Source organism: Phoenix dactylifera, chromosome 13 (genome assembly GCF_009389715.1).
Source record: "Phoenix dactylifera cultivar Barhee BC4 chromosome 13, palm_55x_up_171113_PBpolish2nd_filt_p, whole genome shotgun sequence".
Lineage (NCBI taxonomy): Eukaryota > Viridiplantae > Streptophyta > Magnoliopsida > Arecales > Arecaceae > Phoenix > Phoenix dactylifera.
Genome location: NC_052404.1, coordinates 9,478,952 through 9,506,732, shown reverse-complemented (window position 1 = coordinate 9,506,732; position 27,781 = coordinate 9,478,952). Strand labels below are relative to the sequence as shown.

The window sequence follows — 27,781 nt, the reverse complement described above, 5'->3', positions numbered from 1 at the left end:
GTCATTGAGCTCCATATGGAAGTTAACTTGGACTTGCACCAAATTAATAACTCGAAAGACCTCCATATGCAATCCTTCCTGGGTCCCTGGATCCTTGCTCATAGTGATAAAACAGGAATTTTTTTAAAAAAAGTGTTCTTTAACCGTCAGAAGTTTGTTCTTCCCTTTATCCAAATGGCTTAGATGAAATTAACTCATGTTCTAATAATAGCTTGCTATTGTAATTCAGGTGAAATCAACAGCATAATTCTCATTATTGATACAAATATTCCTTTCTGATGTCAATATTGGGCGCACCATAGCGACGATAACATGAGCTCTTTTTTTTTGGTTATGGTAATAGGAGTGATTCGTGTTCAGATGGAAAAGCTTTTTTTTTCCTTCTTTTCTCTTGAATAAATTAGGTAAAATCACCACATTCTGATATATGCCTCAAGTAGACTAACAATGTGAGGTGGCAAAAGGAAATAATTCTCCAAGCAAAGATCTGCATCCAAACTTTCTGGCAATCACCCTGCTAAGATCAATTCAAAGCTGTGTAGATCACAAGCAAATATAGGGTGGCCAATGGTGAGAGAAAGCTGGAACACATGGCCTTGAGAGAAGGATGCAAAACCTGACCAAATAAATATTTGCTTTTACATTGTTAGCCATATCAAATTCTTCGGAAAATTTTGATCAGGTTTCCTGTGATTGCCGTAGAGTCGACAAGTCATTACAAAGTGGCTCCTTACAACAATACAAGCTGGAAAATGACTAATTTTTGTGACTGATATGGTGAATATGGATGCTAGATCAAGCTCGCAGTTGCGGATGCTGCCGTCCTAATTTAACCACATCTACCATAAATTACCAATAAAAGTAATTCAATTCAATTGATCCATGAACTCTCCAGTAGAAGCAGATATAACGTTTCTCACCATTCTTGCATCTTAAATGTCACAAGAATTCAGATAGGTACACAGCCCTCTGTAGATACCTGAGGTTGTTCACAGTTCTCTATCTTCTTAAGATGGCGAATTTGGGAAGTGCTGTAACAAAACTAAATTATAGGGGAAACAAGCCTCCTCCTAGCACCTTTAAAAGCGGAAACTCGAGTTACTGCCTCCATTAAAATTTGGACCTGTTTCTGCCCATGTCGCATCCTTACTTTTGATCAGTAGTCCAAGGATTGTTTTGAGAAGCCATAGAACAAAACAATATCACCCAGCAAGACTACAGCTATCGACATGCCCAAAACTGCATGGCTGCCTCACTATGGGTCTAGTGCAAAGATGACTCATAAGACACTACTAGCTATTTCCACGTTGGCTGGATCTGGCTCCAGCTCAATCAAGTCACTTCGGCTTATATGTTGCACAATCTCTGCGACTCAATCTGAATCATCGAGAAGCAATCATAAAGCAGCATGGCATATTATAACGTGTTACTTCTTCCTTTTATTGATCTTGGTTTTTGACTTCATCTTCAAGCGGTTAGTACCTTTGCGATCCCCCATTCTTCCTCCAGATTTTTTCGCATTTCCTCTTTGTTTTAGCTTTGATTTTCTGTTTTTGTATACCATAGAGGTTTTCACACCAGGGTCATCTGCGTTGCTATCTGATGAACCCTGTTCCTCAAAGATTCCAAAACCAGTAAGCTTTTCATACTCGCTTTCATCAATCTCCCCCCTCTTTAGCTTTTTCAGTAAGCGGTAGTCCTGATCTAACTCTTCATCATCCTCCTTTGTCCGAGTCACTTTGCGTTGCCTACCTGTTTTCTTCCTCGTAACAGGAATAGAACCATTTGGGATCTGCTTCACTCTTTCTGATTTTGGCCCCTGCTGGGATTCTGCTTCCTTCCTTTGTGAAGCCTTTTGCCTTTGTTTCTCCCTAGCCTTGTCTCTAAATCCAAACATTAGTAAGCAATGTTAGGAAAAGAAATGAGGATTGCAAAAAGGAAAAGCCGAATCATTCCTGGGCGCAACAGCCTCGTGCATGTAATGCAATGGTGGAACAGGCAATGCCACCCAAAGACAACCACAAAGATGGTGCTGACTGGAAAGCTAATATTGCCTCTAAAAAATTGCTTACTTGTACTTAATCTGAGTAACATCAATATCATCATCAGGAGAAAAACCGTCAACTGAGAGATAATGATGTTTCACCTCTGGCATAGAAGGGATCTGCAGTAAGCCATATCCCATGGCCAATTTCCCGATTTCTAGTTCTTTCCACCTGAAAGGCAGCTATTAAGAACTTGGAAAAAAATTATAGATGATTAAGAAAGAAGGGATTATGACAACCTGAAGATGTACGAGCAGTGGTGCTCTTTATATGCACGGATGTATGACACAAATGCTTTAAGCCCCTTCTCCATGACATCACGATCTTCTTTTGCAGCAGATCTTATCTGTTACAGTTGATTCTCATCATCTTTAAGATGATCTTTGAGTAGCAGTTTGATTTGATAAAGATGTATAAATTTTAAACATAGATTAAGGGCGTGATTGCACTCTTTATAGACAAGAATTGTGAATTAAAAAAGACAAATGCATAATGGAAAGAATACAGCATAACAGACTTTGGGCAGGCTGGTCATTGGCATCCTTTTTCAATGGAGCTTCTAAATACATAAAGCCTACCTATGAGACTGGCAAAAATAAAAAAGGTTCTGGAGTTTTGTTCATCTTTTGTAGTGTGATTGCAGGCCAGATTATATGAGTCATAGATATAAGCTATAAAGTTTTCCTATCACGAAACCTGCACAAAGCAGGCACAGGGTGACAAATGCAATAACAGCAAATAGATGTAGAGGTCACATTCCAGGCGTACGTAGAACATAAGATAAAATCTTGCTGGCCATTATCAACAACAATCACCTCATTTTAAAGACCTGAGCAGATGACCCTACATACAACTCTTCTCCATGCAAGCAGAATGGTAATTGACCAAACAATTTAAATGCTCACAAAGAGAAGCCAAACTTTAAGAAAGTGATACTGATTTTTCAAGATGTCTGCAGGGCATTACAGTTACCCAACAGGAAACATGTTTTGCAAAAAGAAAGCATCAAATTCTTGGTGAGTCAAACTTGATGATAAACACAGTAAAGCTATCAAAATAACTCAAAATAAAAGCAAGAGGAACGAAAAAAGGATTCTAATATGACTTTATGTATTGAAATATCTTGATGTGAGAAAAAAGAAAGAAAAGGAACCAAGGCAAAACAAACTAACAAAAGGTAGCACGAGACTTCAAAATTGGAGAAAACTGGCTTGAGGTGGCAGCTCTAGATCAAGAAGCTCCGAGAGAGAAAAATATTGAATACAGTGCCAAGAAAGCTTGGGAATTACCATGACATCACAAGCAAAAGCCACTGACTCAACTTAACTCAACTAAGCTTTACTCCCAAACGAGATCAGGCTACACGAATCATTTTCCTTCATGCTGCTTTGTTTAGGACCACACTTTCTAAAAGATGTAGCAAAATTAGGTCCTTCCTTGCTACTCCATCACATGTGATTCTTGGTCTACCTCTACCTCTCTTTCCTTCTACATATATCGAATCACTCCTTCATTTCTTATTTTATCTTTTTTGTGTAACCATACATCCATATCAACATTCTCATTTTGGCCAAACTTATCTTGTTCTGTTATTTTTAACTGTCCAACATTATGTACCATAAAGCATAGCTAGTCCTATGGTTGTATTATAAATTTTTTTCAACTTGGCATATTCCTATGATCACATAATATCTAGTTGTATTTCTCTCTTTTAACTAACCTGCTCTGATCCAATTGATAACATCCTCTTCAATCTCCCCTCCCACATGAATAATCGAACCTAATATCAAGAATGATCATTCTTAGAAACTTTATGATCTTCAATTTTCACTCCACAATCATATTTATTTCTAATTTTACTAAAATTGCATTCCATACATTCCGTTTTGATCCTATTTAACCTATGTCTTTTATTTTCTAATCCACTCCATAATTCTAACTTACAATTAACTTTAACCTTAGTTTTATCCACTAACTATATTATCTGCAAATAGCATGCACCAAGCAAAAGCTCCAAGATGCTCAAAAATAGTCAAGAGGGCAAGTGAGAGCTGCCAAGTGATTACAGAAAAAGATAAAAGGCAAACAGTATCACATTTGTTTATGTAGGTGGGTACATATTTCGAGTATGTATGGATTAGATGAGTTTGACCACTTGATGATAATGAGGTATAGAGAACTATTCTAGATTGATCACAGGTTGTAAGGTGGTCAGGTCATGGACACTGGTGGTCTCCTCTCGGCCATAATTCATCGATTAGGAAAAGTACATTTAATTCATTCTGTTCTAGTAGCACCAAGGGCTTCTCGTGGAATCAAAACAGGACCCCTATAGGTTGGTCAAATCTTGAAAGTTGATACCTAGTTAAGTATCTCTGAAATTTGGCAAGACAAGTTCAACTAACAAGTATAAAAAGGGAAAATCCACAACCATATTATTTGTTAGATCTCAAATAAATTGATAGACTTACAAAGTACAATTTTGAAAACATCAAAAATGAGAATGAAGAAGACAACACTACATAGGTACCAACTTGACAAGCAGTTGCATCATGCATGTGTATACGTCCACGCATGCATCTATAAATTCATGCATACCATGGTCCATGAGTGCAAGTGTGTGCATCAACTAAGAAAGTGATAGATAAAAGATTTAAGGGATGTACTAACACAAAATAACTGAACAATCAACATTTCTAAAAATGGAAATAAAACAAAAAATAAAATGAATCAATAGTCACGTAAAGGAGATCCGACAGACAGTTTCTGCACTGCTGACTCAGCAAGCAACTACAACCTTTCTGTGAACTACATAAAAATGAAAAATATGTGACATCAGATTCTTGAATTTAAGCACTTGTCTCTCATCCCATGACAATAACCTTTCTTCACATAAGGGTTGGCTTTCAGGTATAAAAAATTACTTTGAATTCTTGCTACACACCTTTGCATACCATTACCAGACAAACTAAATATACATGACCTGCCTCAGAACTATTTGTTATAACAGATATATGTTAAGACACTTGTCAAGATTTCCCCCCATTCAAGTGTTCAATGCAGAAATCATCCATTCAGGGTAGCTCGCACTCTCTGTTGTTGCAGCTCGCACTCTCTGTTGTTGCAGCTCGCAAAGTTCATCATGCAGTGTTTAGTTGCAATCAAGTGTGAGTGTGTGACAAATATAAATCCTACCTTTTTCATGGTTGGAGTGATCTGAAGGAAAGTTGCCACCCATTCTTTAGAGAAGAGTGAAGGTTTATTGCTGGCTGTTTTAGAGATCAAACCAACCCAACAAGTTGGTATAGGTTAACAAAGTTACAAAAGGTTTCACAGCTGGCAAAGTCAATTTGATTCGACTAATGTCATGAACTGGATCGTTTCAATAGCATCTGCAGTAGATTTCATGGATACACTATCATCTGCTCCGCTTTTTAAGATTCCTATCAACTACAACATTATAGATTTTGGATACCAGAAACACCTCTCAGAAATGAAAAGTTATGTCACAAATTAAACTTGATATTTTTACAAATGCAAATGAAAATATAATCATAAGATATAGATCTGAAAGACAGATACTCGCCTGAGGAATGACATCCAAGGCATCACTGAAACACTTCCTTTCTTTAAGAGGTATCCTTCTTAACTGCAGGAACTCCACATAAGCATCCTCCTGCAAGTAAATATCATTTAACTCATAACTTTTCAAGGGGGAATTTAGTAGTACAAAAAATGTATGCCCAAGCAAACCTTTGGTAACAGAAATACAATAGCACTTCCTTGTCTGCCAATTCGTGCAGTCCGACCAACTCTATGTACAAAAACATTAGGATCTTGAGGGGGATCATACTGCACGTTCAACATATTAATTTATTAATCTATTTCCTAACTCAAAAAATGCAGACATTATGGTAGATATTAAGATCTATATAGAACCACAAGATAACAGAAAGGGGATTAAAATTAATAGACTACTTCTCAAGTTATTAAATTTCACATATATTCAACTGCAAATAGTAAAGTTAAACTCAAATAATTAAAATATATATTGACCAGAAAAACAGGTCACTTTCATTATTTAATATTGGAACGAATTTCATTACAGGTCTTTCCCACACATATTCAAGAATAACAATAAGCTCTTGACCATCATCTCTCCAATTTGTTTGTTTAATCTATTTTAATGTTGATTTTCGGACATGAAAGTTAGGTGAGGAAAAACGCATGCCATTTGTGTTCTCATGTTGGAGAAGTCAAGCATCGTACATGAAAAGGCAAGAGAAAAAAAAAAATGAAAAGCACAAGAAAGACAATGGGAGTTTGATTGTAATAGCAGAAAAAGGAAAGTATTGATGCAGCAAGAGGAAAATTTCAGGAAAAATATATAGATTGTCAGCTAACATCAAGGCTGCTGACCTCTGGGATGAAGATTACAGGATATTCGTCAAAGCTGCCGGAAGCTGTGTTTGAGCCACCCCACCCACAGGGAAAAAAAACCCCCACACACACAAAAGAATTAAAGAAAAGCCACAAAAAAAAAAAAAATCGTGGAACCTGAAATGTAGTTCTGCTCTAAAAACTAAAGGAGAAAATTAGGTAGACTAAAACATGATAATGCCACAAAATTGTTTGCTAGCATGGTCAGAACTCCACGAGATACTGGTTATCTAGAATTGTAATCTACTTCATGAGGTCAATAACCTCAACAGCCAACCATTCTTTAATGTGATGTAGATGAGATTGAACATTTTTCACTTAATGGAGTAAAAGATGAAATGACTTGGAATACTTGCTCCGTTCTCAAAAAGTTAGCAAGTGCTTGTGGCAAACACAATGTAAGAACCCTTGTGGCCATCCTCATCTTAAGAGAGCCCAATTTGTACATCTAATGCTTTTCCTTTGAAAGATTGGCAAAATAATACTTCAACCTATCAGGAAAATCTCATCTTCAATGAATTTTAATAAAAATATCACAAATCAAATTCCTTTCTAAGCACACGGCCGCTCATGATCATTTTAATAAAAACTACAACCAATGATTCAATGAATCTTGACTTTGTATCAAAAGAGGCCTAAAGATATCACGCTAATCGCTTGAAAAATAAACTTGAAAATTGTGGACTCTTGAGGCTCTTTAAAAATTACTAACGAATTCAACCATGCAATGGACAGATTTGAAGAAGTGAGACGTAAGGTAGTTTTATCACAACCCATATGTGTAAAGTTCGATTAAATTCAGAATAAAATGAAAGATGATGTATTTTCCAAGGTAAACTCAAAATTGCATGTCATCATTATTCAACTTGCACCAATAAGATTTCATATCAGGTCTGATCAGTTTTTCCAAATTGCAAGCGATAGCATTCTACAATTAGCACCGAAAACATATTATTCCCCAACATTGGATTGTTAGGTCCCTCAAATCACCTAATCGTAATGCTTCTTCATGGTCTCCTGTTTGTTAAAAAAGGAATATCTTGCTTTACCATTTTAGTTGAATTTCTCATGGAAACAAAATGCAAAGATGATGCCAATATGAACTTACATAACTAAGAACACTAATGATTCCTCTTTTAAAATTCTAAGCTAAGATTCCACTTGTGTCAATTGATATGATTGAGAAAACAGATCACTGCAAAAATTTACTTAAGGGAGAATCTATTGGACTAACAACACCAGGATCTACCTGCACAATCCAATCAACACCTGGAATGTCAAGTCCCCTTGCTGCTACATCAGTGCATAGCAGAATACCACTTGAAAGTGCCGTGTATGATGCTAATGCTTTCTCCCTTGCAATCTTCAAAGAAAAGCACAGGTTGCCAAATCCAAATGCGTTTAGCCTTTCAAAATGTTAAAGACGACCAAGTTATCTTGCTATATTGTCTACCTTACCTGTTTCATCTTCCCATGAAGAGGAATCAGTGGACAACCTTTGAGAACAGCGAGCTGCGGAAGAACAAGCCCCCAGTAATCAACAGAAGCACATGTCATGAAGTAGCTGTAATCAGAAACATATAGAGAAATTAAAGTAACAAGTTAGCGATGCATCATAGTCATGCCACATTCAGCATGTGGATAGAAAGGCAGATAATATATCTATTAGATCATGCATATTCTTACATAATTATCTTTTTTGATATGTTCTGTGACAGGAAACCAACAAGCTGTGATGGTTTCTTTTCTGCCTCACATATCAGGTACTGCACAAAAAAAGATTAGAATTAGTTTTAAGTGAAGCAATTGAGAGGGGAGAAAAATTATATAATATTGGTACACCATTAGCATAATATGCTTCAAATAACACTTTATTATACACCAAGAAACTATATCTGACTATAGTGTAAATATGCCTAAAAGAAGTGTTAGTGGTCGTGAAGATTTTATTTCCCCGTCAAAGTTTAAGAGAAACCTACCAAAATCCTTACTAGGTGGGGATCTGTTTTATTGCTCATTTGTCACCACAACTCCTATCAATCGAGGCATGCTCCACAGACAAAAACTTTCTTTTACTTCCATGAAAGTTTCCTGCATCCCATTGTTCTTTCTGAATCTTGAAGCACAAAGTGGGAACAGAATTTAATGGAAGGGATGAAGCACTTTACATTGCTCACAATTCAAATCCACAAAGTGGAAGGAAGCATGAGGAGGAGTAATAGAACAGCACAGAAAAAGGCTCAACCTTAATTATTAAGCCCTAATTCTAAGTTCTAAATCCTTTTATATCCGTTGATAAATATTTAAGATTTTGCACTCTCAACCTGCATAAAGCCTTTACACATTATCAAGCCACCTCATGACATAACCTCATCTTAATTTGGTGAAATTTGGAAGTATTATTTAAGTGCTTGGTTTACTTATGACAAATAGTACATTTATCATAAATGGCATTTGAAATATTGGCTCACTCCATGAAATATCAATCGTTATAGCATTATCATTGATCAGCTGTCAGATAGAGTTTGAACAGGAAATGCTTGATAGGCATCTTTTGTAACTGAAAACTTCAATTATTCCATGCAGACTAGGTAGAGAAAATAATTGACCATTCTAATCATGAATGATCTTTGGCAAGTGATATATACAAGACACCGCACAAACTAAAGGTCATAATTTTTTTACGAACACTAAACTTCCAGATTCACCAATAACTAGACAGCATTTAGAAATTTTGCTCAAGGAAAATTTTAGCAAGACTTAGGCTATATTTAATCAAGCGATCTAATGCACCTTTTAAATCAATCAAGGTGCGTAATATGTCAATGCCTCATATCATGCTCTTCCCTAGTAAATGAATAACATTATCTGCCTTCATTATGCAGAACATATCAATAAAAAAAAAATTCCTATACAACTCAACTAAGCCTTAGTCCCAAACTAGTTGGGTCGGTTAATAAAAATATAAATAAAAAATCCTACGTGCTCCTTAAAAATTCCATTTTAATTTATAGCAATAATGATTAGAAATAGATCTTTTATGACTGGTTTCTGCATAATTGTTGTAATCAAATGCTGAAAAGCTTGTTTTCATCTTCAGGAACTTATAAATGCCTGATTTGGAACCAATAAACCTTTCAGCAATACAAATTAAAATCTTAGTAACAAATAAAGATTATAATTAGACTATATAATGTTCTCATACACATAAAGCTATCAAGTTTACTGATGTAATAACAAGACAATATACAACTCATCATGAAAAAAAAAATCATTACCAAAATAGGACATCAAATTTTTCGATAGTCCACCATTTTTGCCCTTGCACCCAATGATACGTGACATACCAGGTATTTTCAGCAAAAAATAACTTCAGGCAAAAGTCTTAAGCATTATAGCGAAGTTCAGGGGAAGGACAATTGATAATAATTAACACCCAGGCTAATGAAAGATCAAGCATGTCGGATAGAAAAACCAATGTCAATACAGATTTACATGAAAGATCTATCAAAAAAATGAAAAGAATATTGAGAAAAATGAATTTGTTCACATGTGTAATGCATCAATAACAAAAATAAATAGATGATGAATGCTCAACAAAAGAGTATTTAGTGAATTCGTAAATAAAAACTTTAATTACATTAATAGATATTTTGATGAATATACCTCAATATGAAGTCCCAAAGGTGTTCTAGAAGTGGTTGATTGTTGTGAAGATTCCAAAGTATGTAGTGGTTTAGCTTCTGTTCGAACTTCAACCCTAACAGGATTTCTTAATCCTGCCCTAGAGAGCTCTTCAACTGCCTCCGTTTGAGTAGCTGAAAAAAGGCCTGTCCTACGGAGCTTCGGCAAGTGAGAAATGATAGATGTAATTTGCTTTTGAAATCCCATATCCAAGAGTCTATCAGCCTCATCCAAAATAAGGATCTGTTGGTAGCCAAAATAAAAATAAACAATAAAAAAGAGGTCGATATATGCATCAGAATCTAAAATGCGGTGTTAGGATATGAACAGGCATATGCATGGTGTTCATATGGGAGACATTAAATATGGAATGGTAGATTGAGAGATGTCATCCCACCTAACAAGGGACAAAGCAAACCTTCAGATGCCTGCAAAAAAATTTCTAGCAGACAACAAATCTCTCATGCTGTGTACTGCCCACTGCCCACACACATTCAATCCATTCATGTATATTTCACATATGAGAATCACTTTTCCCTGAATGTAATACAAACACAAATGGACAGGATTTTTAAAGGCATTGCAGATGGTATGTCATGAGTCAGCAATATACATACATACATACATACATATATACATAAGGCTTTGGAACCATATTAATAAAAAGCATGAAAGGTAATTAGATGTCGTAATCCTATAGATGCATGGTTTGGAGGACATCTATGATCAAAAGGAACAATTCAGTTGGCGCCTTTGCATATTTTCTATTTTCTGTTTGTTTTTTTTTTCCTTTTTCTTTGGCAGGAAGCCCTCATGTATCATGATATTACCATATTGAGAATTTAGTGGGCATGCATGATTGACGCAGAACTAAAAATACGAGTTTGCACTACAATGCTAGGGTTGGCACATCTACTATAGCCATAGGAAGATTAGACTAAGCCATGAAGAATGAAACTTTTAATATATGATTGATGCTTTTAAGCCAATCACTTTTCTTATAGCATCATGGATCTATATAAGAGCAAATACATTCATATATAGGGAAAAATAGGCGAGTCAACTAAACTCTATTGATCATTCATTGTCCTTTCTAAGTAATCCATGCCTATTTTTTACAACTTTATCTTTAACAATTAAATTATTACATGAATCAAACCAATAAACATAAAAGAATACCTCAAGTGACCGGAAATCTAGGATGTCTAGACGCTCCATCACATCATGCAGCTTTCCAGGTGTGCCCACTAGAATGTTTGCACCTTCATCTTCTAATTTCCAGATGTCCGTTTTAATGTCCACCCCTCCAACAAGAAGCATAGATTTAACATTAGGCATCGTTGAGAAGAAAGGCTGTGCAACATGGTATATTTGTGATGATAATTCACGCGTTGGAGAGATTATCATTCCTATGACCTGATATACACAGGTGCACACTTAGATACCCTTGAATGATATCATTATAATTATAAGAAATGTCGTCAAATTGTAACCACAACAATTATGTGCCAAAAATAATCAATTTATTTCCATCAAACCAGCAATCAAAATTTCTTATGTTTAAATAAATTTTAAAAAAAAATGCAAGCCATGTGTTCATTTGGAAACTTCCAGAAATATTAGCACAATAAGAAGCACAACCCAGCATACATGCACTCACAAAAAGCAAATGTATGAATGGTATTGTCATATGGTGGTTGTCAGTTATCATAAACCTTTTAGCTTGCATGACTATAACTTAATATACAAAGGAAATCATTTTACATAAGCATGCCTATTTTAGCAGACAACAACAAAAAGATCGAAATTTTGCATACCTAGCCATGTCAATCAATGACCAGCACAGTAAATATACCAACAATACTATGCAATGAATATTGTAGGCGAGTTAATCCAGACACCAAATCAACTAAGCTATAAAGCTAAAAAAATGTGGAAAGTAGACATAGTAGCTTTTCTACTCATACTATAAAAATATGTAATACTGTATTTTTACTCATATAAAATATGGTTATCTTTAAATCCTCTATAAGACTCAATTTGACCTTATTTACAATTTGACCCTGACTTTAATAACATCTGACAAATGAGGAGCGATAGTACACATGATATTCTCAAAGATAATAAGTGATAAATTTGATTTTGCCTAAGAGTCCATTGTACAAAACAACTGTGACTCATGATAGTCAACCAAGGGGCCCCTGAAACATTCCTTCGTTCTATTTTACATTTTACCTTTTTTCTTTGGCACAAGCTTGAAGTTTATTACATCAAAGGATTCTAAAGAGGCTGAAGAGTAGGAATTCAGAACCCATTTCAGCTAGCCTTGGGTCTGATATGTTTCAGTTACAGCCAATCCATCAATCTTATAAGTATTGCCTCGATTCGAACAGTTCAAACCAATTCTAATGGGCTCTAGAGAGAGAATATCTATTCTAATCTCTTCCAGCTAAAGATAATATTTTGAGACGAACTGTGATGGTCTCATCCAAAGCAAACAAGTATCTCATTTCAGTCTTCCCCAGTAGAAGTCCAACATATTTAATTTCAGATAGTATTTTAAAGTCTCAAGATTCATCTTAAGGTGTCCTCTTGAGCTACACATGAGAATAGCATTGCCAAAAGAGTTCTGCCTACTTCCATATCCTTAAATATAAGTGACAAATAGCATATCCAAGCAGAATTTTATCAATAACAATACCATTTCCAGGATCTTCATGATCACCAGACTCTCTCACAACAATCACCTGAAAATAAATTAAACATGCCCAACTCCGCCCAAGTGCATATCCTTCCCAATAACAGCAAACAAAATCAACTCAATAACATCCCTTTTTCTTCCATTTTCCCTTTCTTGTCGCTAGGTCACATTTCCAACAATAGAAACTTAATAGACAATTCCTTTCTTGGTGATAATTCACAATTGTAAGAAGTTGCCTTTTCCATTCCTATTCTTTAGGTTTTCAAGCATTTGCAATCCAAAAAAGCTTTTTTTCAGTAAAAAAATTCCAAGAAAGGTCAGCCGTGCGAGTTCCCTTACTTCACCCCCATCCTATCAAATTAAAAAATCCACGGCAGAATTCCAAGATCAAATTTTGCGCAGGTCCAAATTAAAAATCTATCTCAAGAACCAAAAGCCAACAATTAAAAATTTAAGAACCAACTATAGATCGAGACACATAGAGATAAGAAGAAAAGAACCTGGTGGGATTTGGGGGGCGAGGGGCCTCGGCGGAGGATCTCGACAAAGGGTACGATAAAGGCTAGGGTTTTCCCGGAGCCGGTAGCGGCGTCGACGGCGACATCTTTATGGGAGCAGAGCAAGGGGATGGTCGCGGCTTGCACCGGCGTGCAGAGGTGGAAGCCGGCAGCGGTTAGGGCTTGGATGACGGGCTCCGAGATAGGGGGCTTCAGCTCGGAGAAGCGAGTGGTCGTCAGCGCTCGGTTCGAGGGCTCGGACTCCGCCATGACTGCCTCTCCTCTCTCGCCGGGGAGGCCTTTCTCGTTTCGGTGCTCGCACTAGGGTTTTTAGGAGGGACTCCAGGGCACCTGCCCGCCTTCCGTACTAATATGAAATAATGTTAACTTTTGAGAGGGTGTTTTTCGCAAAATACTACTGTAAAGTGTGAAGTAATTTCCGCAGCAATTAACATTACATATATATAAGTTTTTCAACTATTGAGTTCAATTTCCTCGCTGACTTTTGCTGTTTTACATAAAACCTAAGAAGTTAATCAAGTTATAATTGTTGCATATTGCTATCTGCTGTTGTGTCTAGACATTAGAATTTTATATAAAACACCCTGTACGACTGAAAAGTACATATCATATGATCTTAAGAAGTTTTAACCTTATAGTTAGAACAAATCATTGTCAAAACTATTTTACTGAAAGTTAAGCAATTAAAATTTAAAAAGCCCACAACTTAAGAAGTAAACTATTTAAAACGGGCGTAGGTACTTTACACCGTCAAAAGGACATTAGCTGGTAAGTGTAATAATATCAATATACAAGGTTCTATGTGTAAAATTGCTTTATGCGTGCATAAGTCGGCAGTCACTTGACCGACTTTATGCAATTTACAAAACAACCCAAACTTTTAGAAATATCAACTATTAGGTTCGGTTTAAGACTTGACTTCAGGATTTTACATAAAACACCTCTAAGATAAAAATATACAGATAATTATGCATACATCTCTAAAAGCTTTTATCTTTATAGTTGAAACAAATCATTGCCAAAAATATTTTACTATTTCAAAAGCGCACAACCTTAGAATGCAACTATTTGGAGGTGGCCATAGCTATTTTGTTATTTACTCTCAAAAACTCGATATCCTATATATCGCATATTAATAATATCAATATGGGGGGCTATATGTAAAATTGCTCTAGTCATTTGCGTAACTTTGTCTCAGGATTTTATATAAAACACCCTGACAGATAAGAAATATATAATTATATATAAATCCTCAAAAGTTTTAGTTTTACGGTTGAAACTAAACTTTGTCAAAATTATTCCACTAAAAAACTAGCAACTAAAATTTAAAAAGCATCCAACTTTAGAATGCGACTTGTGAAGTGCCTATAGGTACCTCACCTTCCTGCACGGCCAATTTACTACAAGCCAATATTATATACATATATACTAAATAAATAATATCAACATTAGACAGAGATTAATTTGTAAAATTGCACTACTCAAACGCAAATCGGCTGACGGCTTGCCGACTTTGGGAGTTCTTATGTAGAACTCAAAAGTATTATAATTAGCACATCTTGGTTCTGATCTGCAGACTTTTAGTCAGAGTTTTACATAAAACATCCTGCCAATACAAAAATACATATAAGTTCATCTAAATCTGCAGTCTTATAGTTGTTTGAAACAAATCATTGTGAAAACTATAGCACAATCTAGACTCTCAATAATTGATCGATACCGATAATGCTTAGCTATTCGGGCATTTTCCATCAGTACTTCAGCCACTAGCATGGCTTTGACATTGACTACTAGCCGGCTCTATATCGTCGATTATTTTTCATCATTTTAACTCAACATATTTAAATTTGATTCTGGGATATGTCTTTTTGAATGTGCTTTGGTCTTGGCAAGCGGTATAAAGGGCCGGATGGTAACAATGTTCTCCAAGTATGATTTTTCATCAGCCTGAATGATTCTCTGACTTGTTCTCTGATAACCGAAATCAAGAATACTGTGTTCATTTATGATCACTCGATCACTCACATATGTTATTCACTTATTTGTGAGTCTCTGTGTTCCTTCCAAACCTTCAGCAAATTCCTGTAACTATAATGATGCAGCTTCCATTTAACCTTGATTCTGATAAGAGAGAACTCAACTACAGCGACATATAAAACAAGACTGCTAAGTAGTGTCGACAAGGACGTATAAAACTGGACTTTGCTGAGTAGTGTCGACATCGCTTCTTCAGTGGATGAAGGAATAGGAATTAGATAAGGGAATAAAATCCAGAGAGAGAAGCTGTGGAGATCGACTGATCGAGAGAGGCGTGGGAGTTTATTCTTCTTCCACCTGGATGGGGTAACTGCCAATCGTTCGGCAGTGCGAGGCGTCCGGCTCAAGTTTGTCGTGCACGCGGAAGAAAGGCGGCGAGATCGCGACCTCCCAAAACTCTTGTTTCGTAACGTGTGGAGGGTACGACCGCAGCCGTGGGCCAAGATTTTGTCTCCTACCGTTGGGTGATATGCATGGAAATGGTCCCTTCCCCAGTTCCCCTACCAAGCCAAATGCATTTGGAACGATATATATATATTTCTTTTTTTTTTTCCGAGTGATGCACCGCATAGGAGGCCACCTAGTCGGCTGCCATATTAGCCTCTCGATAAATATGAGTGGCCCTAAAGGAGCTACACTCTCCAACCATTCGTCGAATGTCAAGGAGCAAGAACTGTCCGTCCGACTCAGAATGTCGTACACGACCCTCCTCAATCGCAGAGGCCGAATCATCCTTCAGGTGGATGCACTCCATACCTAGAATGCGCCTCGCAAAGGAGATGCCCTTCCATGCCGCCCGCAGCTCCGCTCTAGTAATTGAGGTGTCCATAATCCATCGTCCGCCAGCCGCCACAAATCTGAAATGATGGTTTCTGGTGACAAAACTCACACCCCCTCTCTCACTGCGCTCAGTAGTACTGTCATCAAAGTTTATTTTAAGAAAGCAAGGAAGTGGGAGCTCCCAGAAAACAAACACAAATTTAGTCGCTAACTCGGCTGGACGAGATACCCAAATAATCATTGGTTGGTTAGGATTATGGTGCAAGTAGCGGATGAAAACTGCCTGCACAGAGCTTGATAAGGATCCTACGAGAGTTTGGAAAGCTGGATAAATCTATGCAACTGCGTGTGAGTTCACACATTAATGTGCATGTGCTTGAGGGGCTATGATATTTTGTATAACTCCAATATACCATCCATTTGCTATATTTCCCCACTTGTGTGTGTATTTAGCATTCCGCTATACTATATTCCAGGATTATAAGTCTGATCGGAGTGTTTTGGCTATCGCGTCCTGCAGTGTAACAAAAAAAAGATATATAGTAGTAGTTAAAATCATAACAAAAAACTGGCCTGTTGAATTTTTCCTACTACCTGTTGATACTAATTTACAATAAAATAAATTATAAATAAATGACAATAAAATCATTTGTTGTACAATGATAAATAGATGCCAAAATTTATTTTATCGATAAATAGTTAGTATTGTGAAAAAAATATTGCCAAATAATTTTATTTAACCAAAAATTATTGTTCTTACAAGGTACCGTCATAATATAAAAAAAATTAGCAACATCCATAATAATCTTAACAATATTATAAACCTTTTGCAATAAATTTTAAAACTATTAGTATAGAATATAATTTGTTATAAAGGTTATAAAAAACTGTTGAAATATAATAACTTATAGTAACACTAATAACAAATCGTTGTAACATTATATATTTTTTATGGTATTTCTTAAAATCATTACCAGAGAGCATTTATAATAATATATTTTATTGAGTACTAGTAAAATTCCGTCGATATAGACTTTTTTTTTTTGCTATAGTGCCATTTTTACTAAAAAATGGACCAAGATAGGGACAGGACATCAAAATTTATTCATGCATGAAAGAAGAAGAAAAAGATAAAAAATAAATGAAGGGAGTAGAAGAAAGAAAAGAAACAAATAAAAAAAAAAGAAAGGAGAAAAAAAAGTACATAAGAAATAAATAGGAAAGAATAAGGAAAGAGATAGAAAGGATATCTACCGGGCAATCCGAGATAGCTGGAATCCAGGATATCCTTATCCCACTAGTTTATAAACTTTGATTTATACCGTGGATTTTACTTCCAAAAATTGGTATTGCAAGCGGTAGAAGTACAATGCTTGCAAGCACAATAAAATTTGGAAAACCACGAGAAGATCCCAAGGAACCATTAAAATTAGTACACCATTTGCACTACATGCTGCCATATACTTATATATGTAATTGACTAATATATATATATATTTTGACTGAAGTATCAAACATAGCGTGGACGAATATAGTTAAACAAATCAAAAGGTAATACCTCAGCATTTAGCAACTCCACCTTTTCCAACCACCTATAGGCGGTCTTCTGAATGGTTGGTGATAAAAGATGCCACCTAATTTGCACTCTATTAGCCTTTCTAAATATATGCTTTGTCTGAATAGTCATCTAATCACAAATTATGGTCCGAATGTCTTTCAACAACGGATGGTAATCATCGACCTCATCTGAACTATGCAGGATCCATCCAATGATCATCGTAGAGTCACCCTCAAGAAGAACCTCTCTTATCTATAAAGCACGTCGCACATAATTCAAGTCAGGCTGCTCTCAACTCCACCTCCCGGGCTGAAGCCGAGGTGTCAATTGACTAATATTTCAACGGCTGTAAATTGCCTATTGTAAACGTACTCGGTTGCTGGGCAGTATTCTAATTTTGTGGGAAAGACCCACACCCAAATGCGCCGAAAGTGTTTGATAGATGGCCCCGCCGCGCCCTTCCAATTACAAAACCCTACCCTCAATCAAAGGCGGCAGCTCGCGTCCTCCTCTCTCTCGCCTCGTCTCTCTCCCCTTCTTTGTCTCGGACTCCAAACTTGTTGAAAAAATAATAAATAAATAACCATCGAAGAGAAAAGTATAAGAGCCTCAGGGACGGAAGAAAGAATATATGCGAAACCGCGAAAAGAAAGCTCCATCCACCACCACCACCCTTATGTCTCCGCTACGATCCAATCCAATCCCTTCCCTCCGATGACTCTCCGCCTCCTTTTGATCCGATGTGACTCCTTCCCCCCCGTCCCCTCCCCTAAATTGCTGTTGTTGTGTAGTGAGACAACCGTGATAGCGATTCCATCGCCGGTTCCAATCCCTTTTATTGCCTGATAGTTCTAACCCGAACCTTAGATCCAGTTCTTCTTCTCCATGGCCGACGCGTCCCCAAAGTTCAGGCCCCCGGACCTCCTGCCCCCTGCGCCCGCCGGCGAGCTCAGCGTCTCCCATGACGGCCTCGACTTCTGGCAGTTCATGGTCGCCGGCTCCGTCGCCGGCGTCGTCGAGCACACCGCCATGTTCCCCGTTGACACCCTCAAGACACGGATGCAGGCCGGCTCCCCGCCCTGCCAACCTCCTGTCGGCCTCCGCCAGGCCCTCCGCTCTGTCCTCCGCCTTGAGGGCCCCCTCGGCCTCTATCGCGGCCTCGGCGCCATGGGTCTCGGCGCCGGCCCCGCCCACGCTGTCTACTTCTCCGTCTACGAGATCTCAAAAGAGTTCCTTTCCCAGGGGAACCCCAACAACTCGGTCGCCCATGCCTCGTCGGGGGTTCTTGCTACTGTAGCCAGTGATGCGGTGTTCACTCCCATGGACACGGTGAAGCAGAGGCTGCAGCTCAAGAGCAGTCCATACAAGGGGGTCGCCGACTGCGTCGGGAAGGTACTGAGGGAGGAGGGATTCGGGGCTTTCTACGCATCGTACCGGACCACGGTGCTGATGAACGCCCCCTATACGGCGGTCCACTTCGCGACCTATGAGGCGGTAAAGAGGGGGCTGACGGAGGTTTCGCCTGACAGTGCCAATGATGAGAGGCTTGTCGTGCATGCCACGGCTGGGGCCGCTGCTGGAGCCTTGGCGGCGGCAGTTACCACTCCTCTCGATGTGGTCAAAACCCAGTTGCAGTGCCAGGTAAAGCTTTTCAGCAGATTTTATGTTATCACTAAATCTATAAATTATTTTTTTCCGTTATTTTTGCTGCTGAGTTGGGATTTATTCTATTAAGTTTTATTTCCATTTTTGGAGGTCTGAATTAGTTACTGTTTCAGATGTTTGTTTCTGTAATGAAGTTGTTGAGCATGGTGAGACTGTTGCTGATGATGCTCTTCAAGTAAGTCAAAAGGGGTTAACCATGCATCATGCATCATATTAGACGAATCCACCTTTATAGAGAACATGATAAATATTCGTAACTAATTAATTACGAATGACATAAATGGCATTAAAATATTATTCTGTTCTGGTGAAAGATGGAATCTCCGCATGGTCACAACATTAGTAGAGGAGGTCCAATTAGAAGGAACTTTATTATAATAAGTTTATTGGAATCTTGCAAATGGCAATTCCTTAATAATATTATCATCAACTTTAAAGGAAAATTCTCAGTGCAGTGGAGCTCTATGACTTGTAACCAATGGAGAGGAGAAGAGGATTGTCAAGTTGTTGGTTCCACTTTGATGAAAGAAGCCATGAAGAATATTTTTCTCATTATTGCAAACAACTGCTCAATAAATTCTTTGATTGTTTATCCATTATTTAAGGAGATATTGCCAGATTCAAGTAAACTCAATATGGGTGTGCTTGTACATGGCCCTAAAGGCAATTTTGCTTGGAGAATCACCCATAAGATGTTGGTGTGTGATAGTGAAATTTTTAAACAAAGTTTTGGATTTTATTCCATCTGACACAATGTTAAAAGCCAAACCGGAAGTTACATGTGATGAGTATAATGGATAGAGGAATTTAAAAAGAGGGTGAGGAACATGAAGATGTATATTAATAACTTGTTGGAGGTGAACTGTAGTAATCACTTACCATATAGAAAGATTCTGATTTCACTTCTAGATTACTTGAATGTATAAACAATGGCGAACTTAAATTTTTGTATGACTATAAGGGTATGGTTTCATTAACACATAACAGTGAGGTCCGTTAAAGTCCCTCGTTCCTGCATCATGTCATTGTAGCCTTATGCCTTTCTTCATCTATTTCAAGTGGGCAAGTAAAATTGAAGGTTGATATACCAGTATCTAATGTCAGATCGAGCATGCTTACTAAAATTATGACTGTAGGTTAAAGTATGTATGAAGAAAAGAAAACTTAAAAAAAAAAGAAGAAAATCTCGTGGTCCTCAAACGATAAATTTTTTAAAGCCTTCTAAAAAGATGATGTCTGACCTATTTGTGGAACTTGAATGGATATTGCACTAAAATTCCTAGAATTAAGACAACGTATGTTAGAGATCTATGATTTCATAACATAAAGATGCATGCATTCCTGATATCTGTCAGTCATATGTATGGTGTGACATGTGATTAAACTAGAAGAGTAGAAAAATTCTTGTTTAATAGCGAAGCTTCGTACCATTAGAATTGCCTTTTCAACATGTGTAAGAATAGCTGAATCTAAGATGATGCATAAATTGAACTCCAACAACATACATTAACATGGTATTCTCGTATGTATCAGCATAATAAGTATTGCAAAGCTGTATGTTCTTGTCACAAATCACATCATCTAGCCTACTATCTCCACTAAGTGCTGACACGATATAAAATGAAGGTGATAGCTTATAAATCAAGTGAACATCTCATTTTGATTAATTATCTTTAACTTTCTTCCACCTTATTCCTTTGCTCTTCCTTCTTTTGCACTTCCTCGGCTCCTTAGAACTTTATCAAAATGCTGCAAATAAAGAAAATGTTCTTCATGTTGTCATACCAGCACGATCCAACTTAATTGATCTAGTATATAGCATTGGTATATCTTAAACATTGAATTACTCTGCCTTAATGGATTTTACTTATGATCTAGCCTTGAACTGGTTTGAGTTCCTAATTAAGTTGTAGTGCTTAGGACTTTTACAAATACAAACTTGTCATACCATACAAGATATTAACTGATGTTTATTCCTTGCATGAGCTATTTGCTGCTTGATGATGATGTCCTTTCAGTTGTTAAAACTTCTAATGTACTATAGCTCAAGATTGAAAAGTAGGGAGATACCTGTCTTATTAAAAACTAAGTTGATAGATAAATTGCTATTATCCTATATTAGATATATTGATCTTTTACAAGTTCCACTGGTTGTTGTAACTATGGATGGAGGTGCATCACTAATGGACAGTCGCGTACTTCTATCCTTTGACATAACAAATCCTTGATTACTGACTGATCATACACTCTAAGCTCACATTAATTTTTAAAAAAGAAAAACAGAGATCGAAAGAAAAAGAACAACTGTGATCGTGGCAATTGCCTAGATGTTCAGATATTTCATTATGTAATGCCGACTTGCTTGAGATACTCAATGACTATATTTGTGAGAACCATTTGGTATTCTCAGTTAAACTTATAGTACCAATCCAGGATATCTGCTAGGTGCCTGCCGCTTGGCAAATGGTGGCCAATACGCTTACGGGCATGGAGATTGTCGTCACTTCAATCTTCTAATGGTGCCTTCTCATAGTTTATGATTTATCTGGTTTGTACCCGAACATACAGATGTAAGCTTTGGTTTTGTTAAGATGTTGCTTGAAAGACCCATGGAGGCGTCCCTAGATGCAAGTTAGTGGTGGCCCATGCAGCTATCCTCAAGCCCCTAGGACTGGAACATTGGAGCACAATTAAATGCATGTTGGTATAAGGTGACACTATAATCATCAAGGCTTCAGATATGACTTAGCAGATTATTTGGAGTGGAGTAAATTTTTTGAAGGGTTTGTCTTTGATTTTTCACTTAGGCAATTATTAGGTATCTTAATTCTTAACATATGATCATTTAAATTTGAGGGAGTGATGGTGGTGACCTGCAGGCCAAATCAGGCAACTAGATTTTAATTATTGTGAATTTGTTGCAAATGCATTACTTTGGTAAATAAAGGGCATCGTAATCCTTGCCAAATTGTGTCAACTAAGCCCGTGGGCCATGTGGATCTAGGGTCTGTCTGGATATACCCAATTCTTATCGTTCGTGGGAACCATAGATTTTTTTGTATTGGACTGTACTACCTGATATAGGATGTACTGTATTGGTAGGGTACTGAGAGTCGATACCTCACTTGTACCAAGTGTCGGTACTAAGGTATGTGCCGATACTTGGTTTGAGCAATTCCCCTGATGGTTGGTTGTTAGCCACCATGACTGGATTATGAAATTATGTCAATAATGCCAGTATGTTGCTATTAAATCTACATGGTTGGTCAAAAAGTTCTTTCTCCTAGTTGAGCACATGATTCCTCGGTGGGTTCCATATCTTGGTTACCATGTAGGGCTGTGACAGGCTGAACTCTGACCAGGCTGCCTGTCCAAACCAAAGCATTTGTTGAAGATCCACAGTCCAGTCAAACTCATGATCATGATAAGCTCCAGAATAAGCCCAAATTTCCTGGTTATAACCTTGGTCGAAAGAAATAGCCTATGAGCACTAAGATACTGTTCATAGTTCGGAATGGTGATACTACTATTTTCTTGGTATGTGGCAAGTAACTAAAGTCCGGATCTGGTTTTTTGTTTGTTTGTTTCTATCCAGTATGAGATAGAACTTGATCAAAATGATCATTCGACTTGCTATCTGCTTCCACTCCAAAAGAAAAGCATACTTTATCAAGATGTCAGCAGTTTTCTAGATATTGTCTGTGGTGTTAGATTGCCTTTGCCTTGTAGGGAAGTAAGTCAAGTTGTTGGCACGTGGGAGTGAAACACAAACATCTTTCTTTCTTGTACTTCCTTTTGAGAGAGCGGGCAGTGGTTGGTAAGAGCCAATAGATGGCAACTCAGCAGGAGAGGGCTGGGCCCGATGCCAGTGCGAGGCAAGGAGAGATTGTGATCCCTGGTGGAGTCTGTGGCAAGAGCCTTGAGTCCCAAGAGCATCTGGCTGAAGGTCGTAGCTTTGGAGGGCAAACATGGAGGGAGCAGCTGGGGGCAGAGGGCCGCAAGGGCAAGTTCAGCACCATGGATGAGTCCCGAGGGGAGCGTGCTGCCATTGAAGGGATCAATATCCATGAGTCCGAGTGTAGGTCGTAGAGCAGTATGTCTGACTGTAGGGGGTGGACTAATAAGAATGGTTTAGTTGTAGTTAGGAGTTGGTGGCAGGGTTGGTTTTTCTGTTTCAAGGTGGTGTTTCTGAGTTTCTTTGTTTTGGTGTCGGGTTTATGCGGTGGTAGGACTTCAACAGGCAGCTTGAGCCTCATGAGGCTTACTTGTATGCGGCCTACTGCTTTGTTTTAACGCAAACTAATAGTATATTTGGTGTGAAAAAAAAAATCTTTGCCTTGTTATGAAGTCACTTTGGAACTGTGTTAACTCATCTACTTGCTAATTGTTTTACATGACTCACGATTTCCTTTAATTGGTTTTCTAGAATCAGACCATTATATCTGTTGCAAATCTATTACCTTTTTTTCCCTCTAATTTTTTGGCTGAAGATTCGACTGTAATCGTCTCTTGTTGTTCCACAGGGTGTTTGTGGTTGTGACAGATTCTCTAGCAGCTCTATACGAGAGGTTGTACGAACCATAGTAAGGCGCGATGGGTATGTTGGGCTCCTGAGGGGATGGAAGCCGAGGATGCTTTTCCACGCTCCGGCGGCTGCTATTTGCTGGTCTACATATGAAGCATCAAAGTCCTTTTTTCAAGGGTTCAATGACCGAAAGAGGCTTTCCTGAGATTTAGTAGGAAAGATATATTTTTCCCTGCCTTTTTTCTTCGCCCTTTGTCTTCGAGGATAGCCGTTCCTCAATCTTATATAGTGATATGCTTCCTTGGCCAATCGAAATAAGCATCTTCCATGGGTGCTGCTTTCTGTGCCAAGCATAATCGATGTGGCTTGTTGTCCCCCCCCCTCTATTTAATGACATTTATTTGTATAATTTCTTGTTCAAATAATATCGGTAATAACTTTATTATGTGGATGCAAGTTGCTTTGATTTAGCTTATGGAGTACTATAATTTTTTTTTGCGTGCATGTTCTACCATGCAAGGAAGCCTGCCAACTATGGCTGACGATTGAAAGATATGATTTATTCCTGGAATCAACAGCAGAAACAGAGGTTTTGTTCTAGGATATGAAGGGCTTCTCAAATTTTGCTAAAGCTTGGCGTGATGACTTCCCCAAATGGCGATGTACCTTTTTCAATTTTTTCCTTTAGAAATACGGTGGGAAGTGGGAGTGTCACCTTCCCCGTCTCAAACAACAAATTTAGTTTTTACTTGAAGGAAATCATCCTTTTCATAGCGCTACCAAAAAAAAATGACAGAAGGGGAATGAAACCCAAGGCTACTCAAATACCATTCCCTTACTCCTCCATGCACTGTACTGTAGGATCGGCCCGTTCTTTAAGCCAAACAGCTGCAGAGAAATCCCTCGCCCAAACAATAAAGTGGTCACCATCGAGATAATAGCATGGTGGGAACGGAATTTTGATTCCATTAAAGTGGCCTAGGTTCGAAACACGCGGGCATCAATTAAATATGGAGACCGGATACCCCCTACCTGATTTGCTCGGTGGAATCGCTATCTGGTTTGTCGATTACTTAGGTGATGCTGGTGTGACGTATTCATACGTAAAAGGGTTGCCCCACTGGTGGGGCTTCTCACGAGTGGAGAGGGTATGAGTGAAAAAGGTTCTATCCGTATCGAACATTCTCCAGTGGGGAGGGGCCAGTGGAGATTGCTATGCTAGTAAGGTTCTCCTCACCTCCCTCTTTTCTTTTTCCTAGCGAAAAAAAAAGAAGAACAATTTAGTGGTCAAGGTAGCGGTCCCGACGATTTCGATCCTGACAATAAAACACCAACCAGTCTCGGTCATGTTAAGAAATTGCAGGTAAACTGATGAGATGTCATATGCTAGTATTTATGCGTCCTCCAGGCCGTGGTATGCAGAACTTCTCACGCACTTGTCTTGGTTTCAAGTAAAAGATGTATGGTACAACATGCACCACAAGGAGGATCTTCCAATGGCATAAGACCAGCTTCAAAGGCAAAATCTAGTGACTACAGTGATAAATTAACACTTGACATTTCAGCATATTTTGATTCTTTTGCAGTGCATGCGTGAGCATGGAGATAATCTAAGACAATCCAAAACACTGCTATATAAATCTTAAAAGATCCTTTTGACAAAGCATGTTCATGGTGGTGCATATTTTGTCAGCTTGTATTCCATTTCCAGAAAACTACCAGCTTGTAATTTGTACGACAGGAGGAGAGCTTCCCTTGGCATAAGACTTGTGTCTACAGTAAAACAATTACCACGTTAATCTTTCCAACATAGGTTTTTTTGCTATCCGAAGCTTGTAAAAAAATTATGAGGACTAGAAATACCATTAAACAAAATCTCAAGAGGGAGCATATTCCTTCCCCATTCACCTCCTAGCAACTAGATGTGCAAGTGAATAAAATAATATCTTTCGTACCCAAATTTATTCGATATATAAAAGTTTAAGTATCCAACTAATATCTATATTTATATCTATAAAAAAATAGATATAAATAGGCAGTTATCCAACACATATAGAAATATCCGATTTTATTTATAATTTTATATAATATTTATCAACTTTTAATAGAAATATATAAGTATGCTATTAACTTAAATTGTCATTTACTTAGTAATAACTTTAACCAATTATAAAATTTAACTATTTAATTTATATTTATATTTATGTTTATATTATGTCCATAGCTGTTTAAAATAAATTTAAATATAAAATATTTTATTATATTAAAATTTATATCTATTACTCATCAGACAAAATAAATATGAATGAAATGTTGGTTTATCTGGCAGCCATGTCTCTTGTTTTTTAATTTTATTTCGTAAATTCTGCCAATTTGACCTTTTTAGCACCCAGTCCTCTTACAGCTACCGTCGAGCCGAGCGTGACGGGATACCTCCTGATCTCGAGCAGCGATTCCGGCCTCCGGAGGCATCGTCGTCCCGGCCCTTTCCTCCTCCGCTTAAATGGCTGCTTCGCTAGGCGATCTCCTCCACGGTAACTCTTTTTCTATTCTTCCCTTGTTCCTAATTTATCCTCGTCGGCTCCTTGATTCTTGACTCCGTTCTAAAACCCTCCTCGTCTCTTTTCCATGTCTGCAGAGAATGGCTCGGCCGCGGACTCCGACGCGGATTCCGACGTCGCCGGCCCCGACGGCTACTATCGCCCGATCTCCGCCTATGATGACCGCTCCGCCTCCGACTCCGATGATGATGGAGGAGGTTTCGGAGTCTCTTTCCCCGTTCGTTCCAACGGCGGCAGCGGTCCGATCCACGGCCAGAACTCTAACCCTGGCTTCTTCCAGATCCATATGGTGAACGGTGTTTCGGGATTGGATCTGAATGGAGATGGCGAAGGTGGAGGAATGGAAGAGGACGACCACAACGACGAGGAAGAGGAGGAGGAAAGGGCGAGGGAGAGGGAGGCGTCGATCTCGAGGGCTTTTAGGGAGGACGAGAGCCGGAGGAGCGCGCCTCTGACGCCAGAGAACGCCGCGAGGATCGTAGACGCGATGAGGGGGGTCTCGTTCCAAGGGATCCCTCCGGATTGGGTGAATCGAGTACCAGAAGACCAGTGGGTGAATCAGCTCAGGGGACTTAGAGGCGAGGCCACTCCCCAGAACTAAAAAAGGCTGGATCTTTAATATCTGATCATGATATATCTTACTTTATATCACTCTCTATGCTGAAAAAATTGGGCTTTGCCCTCATCTGTGGCGAAATGAGTATGATGGAGATATCACCACCTCATTATTTTAGCATCGTTGTTGGTTTTCTTCCATCGATATCTTCACAGGATGTGAGCTCGATTCTTATGAGAGTATGACATAATTGTCACTTCTAGGAGTATGATTTGCATTTCAAAAGAGAAATCTTTACTTTCTTGAAAATCTTTAAACTGCTGGAAATATGGAAATTGATATGCTTCGTTGGAACTTTGTTGGAAATCTTTTTAGGCTTTGAATTCCAATAGGGTTGAATTGTTGAGCACTCATTTTGGGCTAAATATTTGATCTCGCTTATTCTCCAAAACTTTTTATGTGCACAAATTTTGGCAAGCTGAACAGCATTGCTTGCACCAAGATTTTTTTTTATTTTAAGCCTCTTATGTTGCATAGAGAGTTCAGTTTGGCTTCTCCCGAATCCTCTCCATACTGCAGTGTTTGTAAACCTAGTTTCATATTTTTAGAGTTTGTATTTAAGACATACTCAGGTTGAGTGATAAGATGATTTCATCAAGGAGTTGGTAATAGAGAAAAAACACTTGTGAAGTTTCATCATCCCTAACAAGA

The 27,781-nt window shown here is 38.1% G+C and overlaps 4 protein-coding genes across 4 annotated transcripts; 3 read left to right on the top strand and 1 right to left on the bottom strand.

Annotated features, from left to right (window-relative positions):
• Positions 1–596: 596 nt before the first annotated feature.
• On the bottom strand, positions 597–13,709 carry LOC103720208 (DEAD-box ATP-dependent RNA helicase 18-like). The gene is made up of 11 exons (XM_008809811.4): positions 13,371–13,709; positions 11,349–11,585; positions 10,152–10,412; positions 8,172–8,251; positions 7,944–8,049; positions 7,735–7,848; positions 5,799–5,897; positions 5,632–5,721; positions 2,285–2,391; positions 2,073–2,216; positions 597–1,883 (listed from the first exon to the last, which is right to left on the bottom strand). The coding sequence occupies exons 1-11, from the start codon at positions 13,635–13,637 to the stop codon at positions 1,427–1,429; spliced, it is 1,962 nt and encodes a 653-aa protein (XP_008808033.2). The 5' UTR covers positions 13,638–13,709; the 3' UTR covers positions 597–1,426.
• Positions 13,710–18,297: 4,588 nt separating this feature from the next.
• Positions 18,298–24,423, top strand: LOC103720209 (mitoferrin-like). Its single transcript, XM_039133002.1, has 2 exons — positions 18,298–19,404; positions 23,952–24,423. Exons 1-2 carry the CDS (start codon positions 18,649–18,651, stop codon positions 24,156–24,158), a joined length of 963 nt encoding a protein of 320 aa, XP_038988930.1. The 5' UTR covers positions 18,298–18,648; the 3' UTR covers positions 24,159–24,423.
• Positions 19,411–23,606, top strand: LOC113463593 (protein EMB-1-like). Its single transcript, XM_026809656.2, has one exon. The coding sequence runs from the start codon at positions 23,260–23,262 to the stop codon at positions 23,515–23,517; it is 258 nt and encodes an 85-aa protein (XP_026665457.1). The 5' UTR covers positions 19,411–23,259; the 3' UTR covers positions 23,518–23,606.
• A 1,878-nt stretch (positions 24,424–26,301) lies between the features above and the next one.
• Positions 26,302–27,379, top strand: LOC103720210. Its single transcript, XM_008809813.3, has 2 exons — positions 26,302–26,487; positions 26,592–27,379. Exons 1-2 carry the CDS (start codon positions 26,457–26,459, stop codon positions 27,113–27,115), a joined length of 555 nt encoding a protein of 184 aa, XP_008808035.2. The 5' UTR covers positions 26,302–26,456; the 3' UTR covers positions 27,116–27,379.
• Positions 27,380–27,781: the final 402 nt, after the last annotated feature.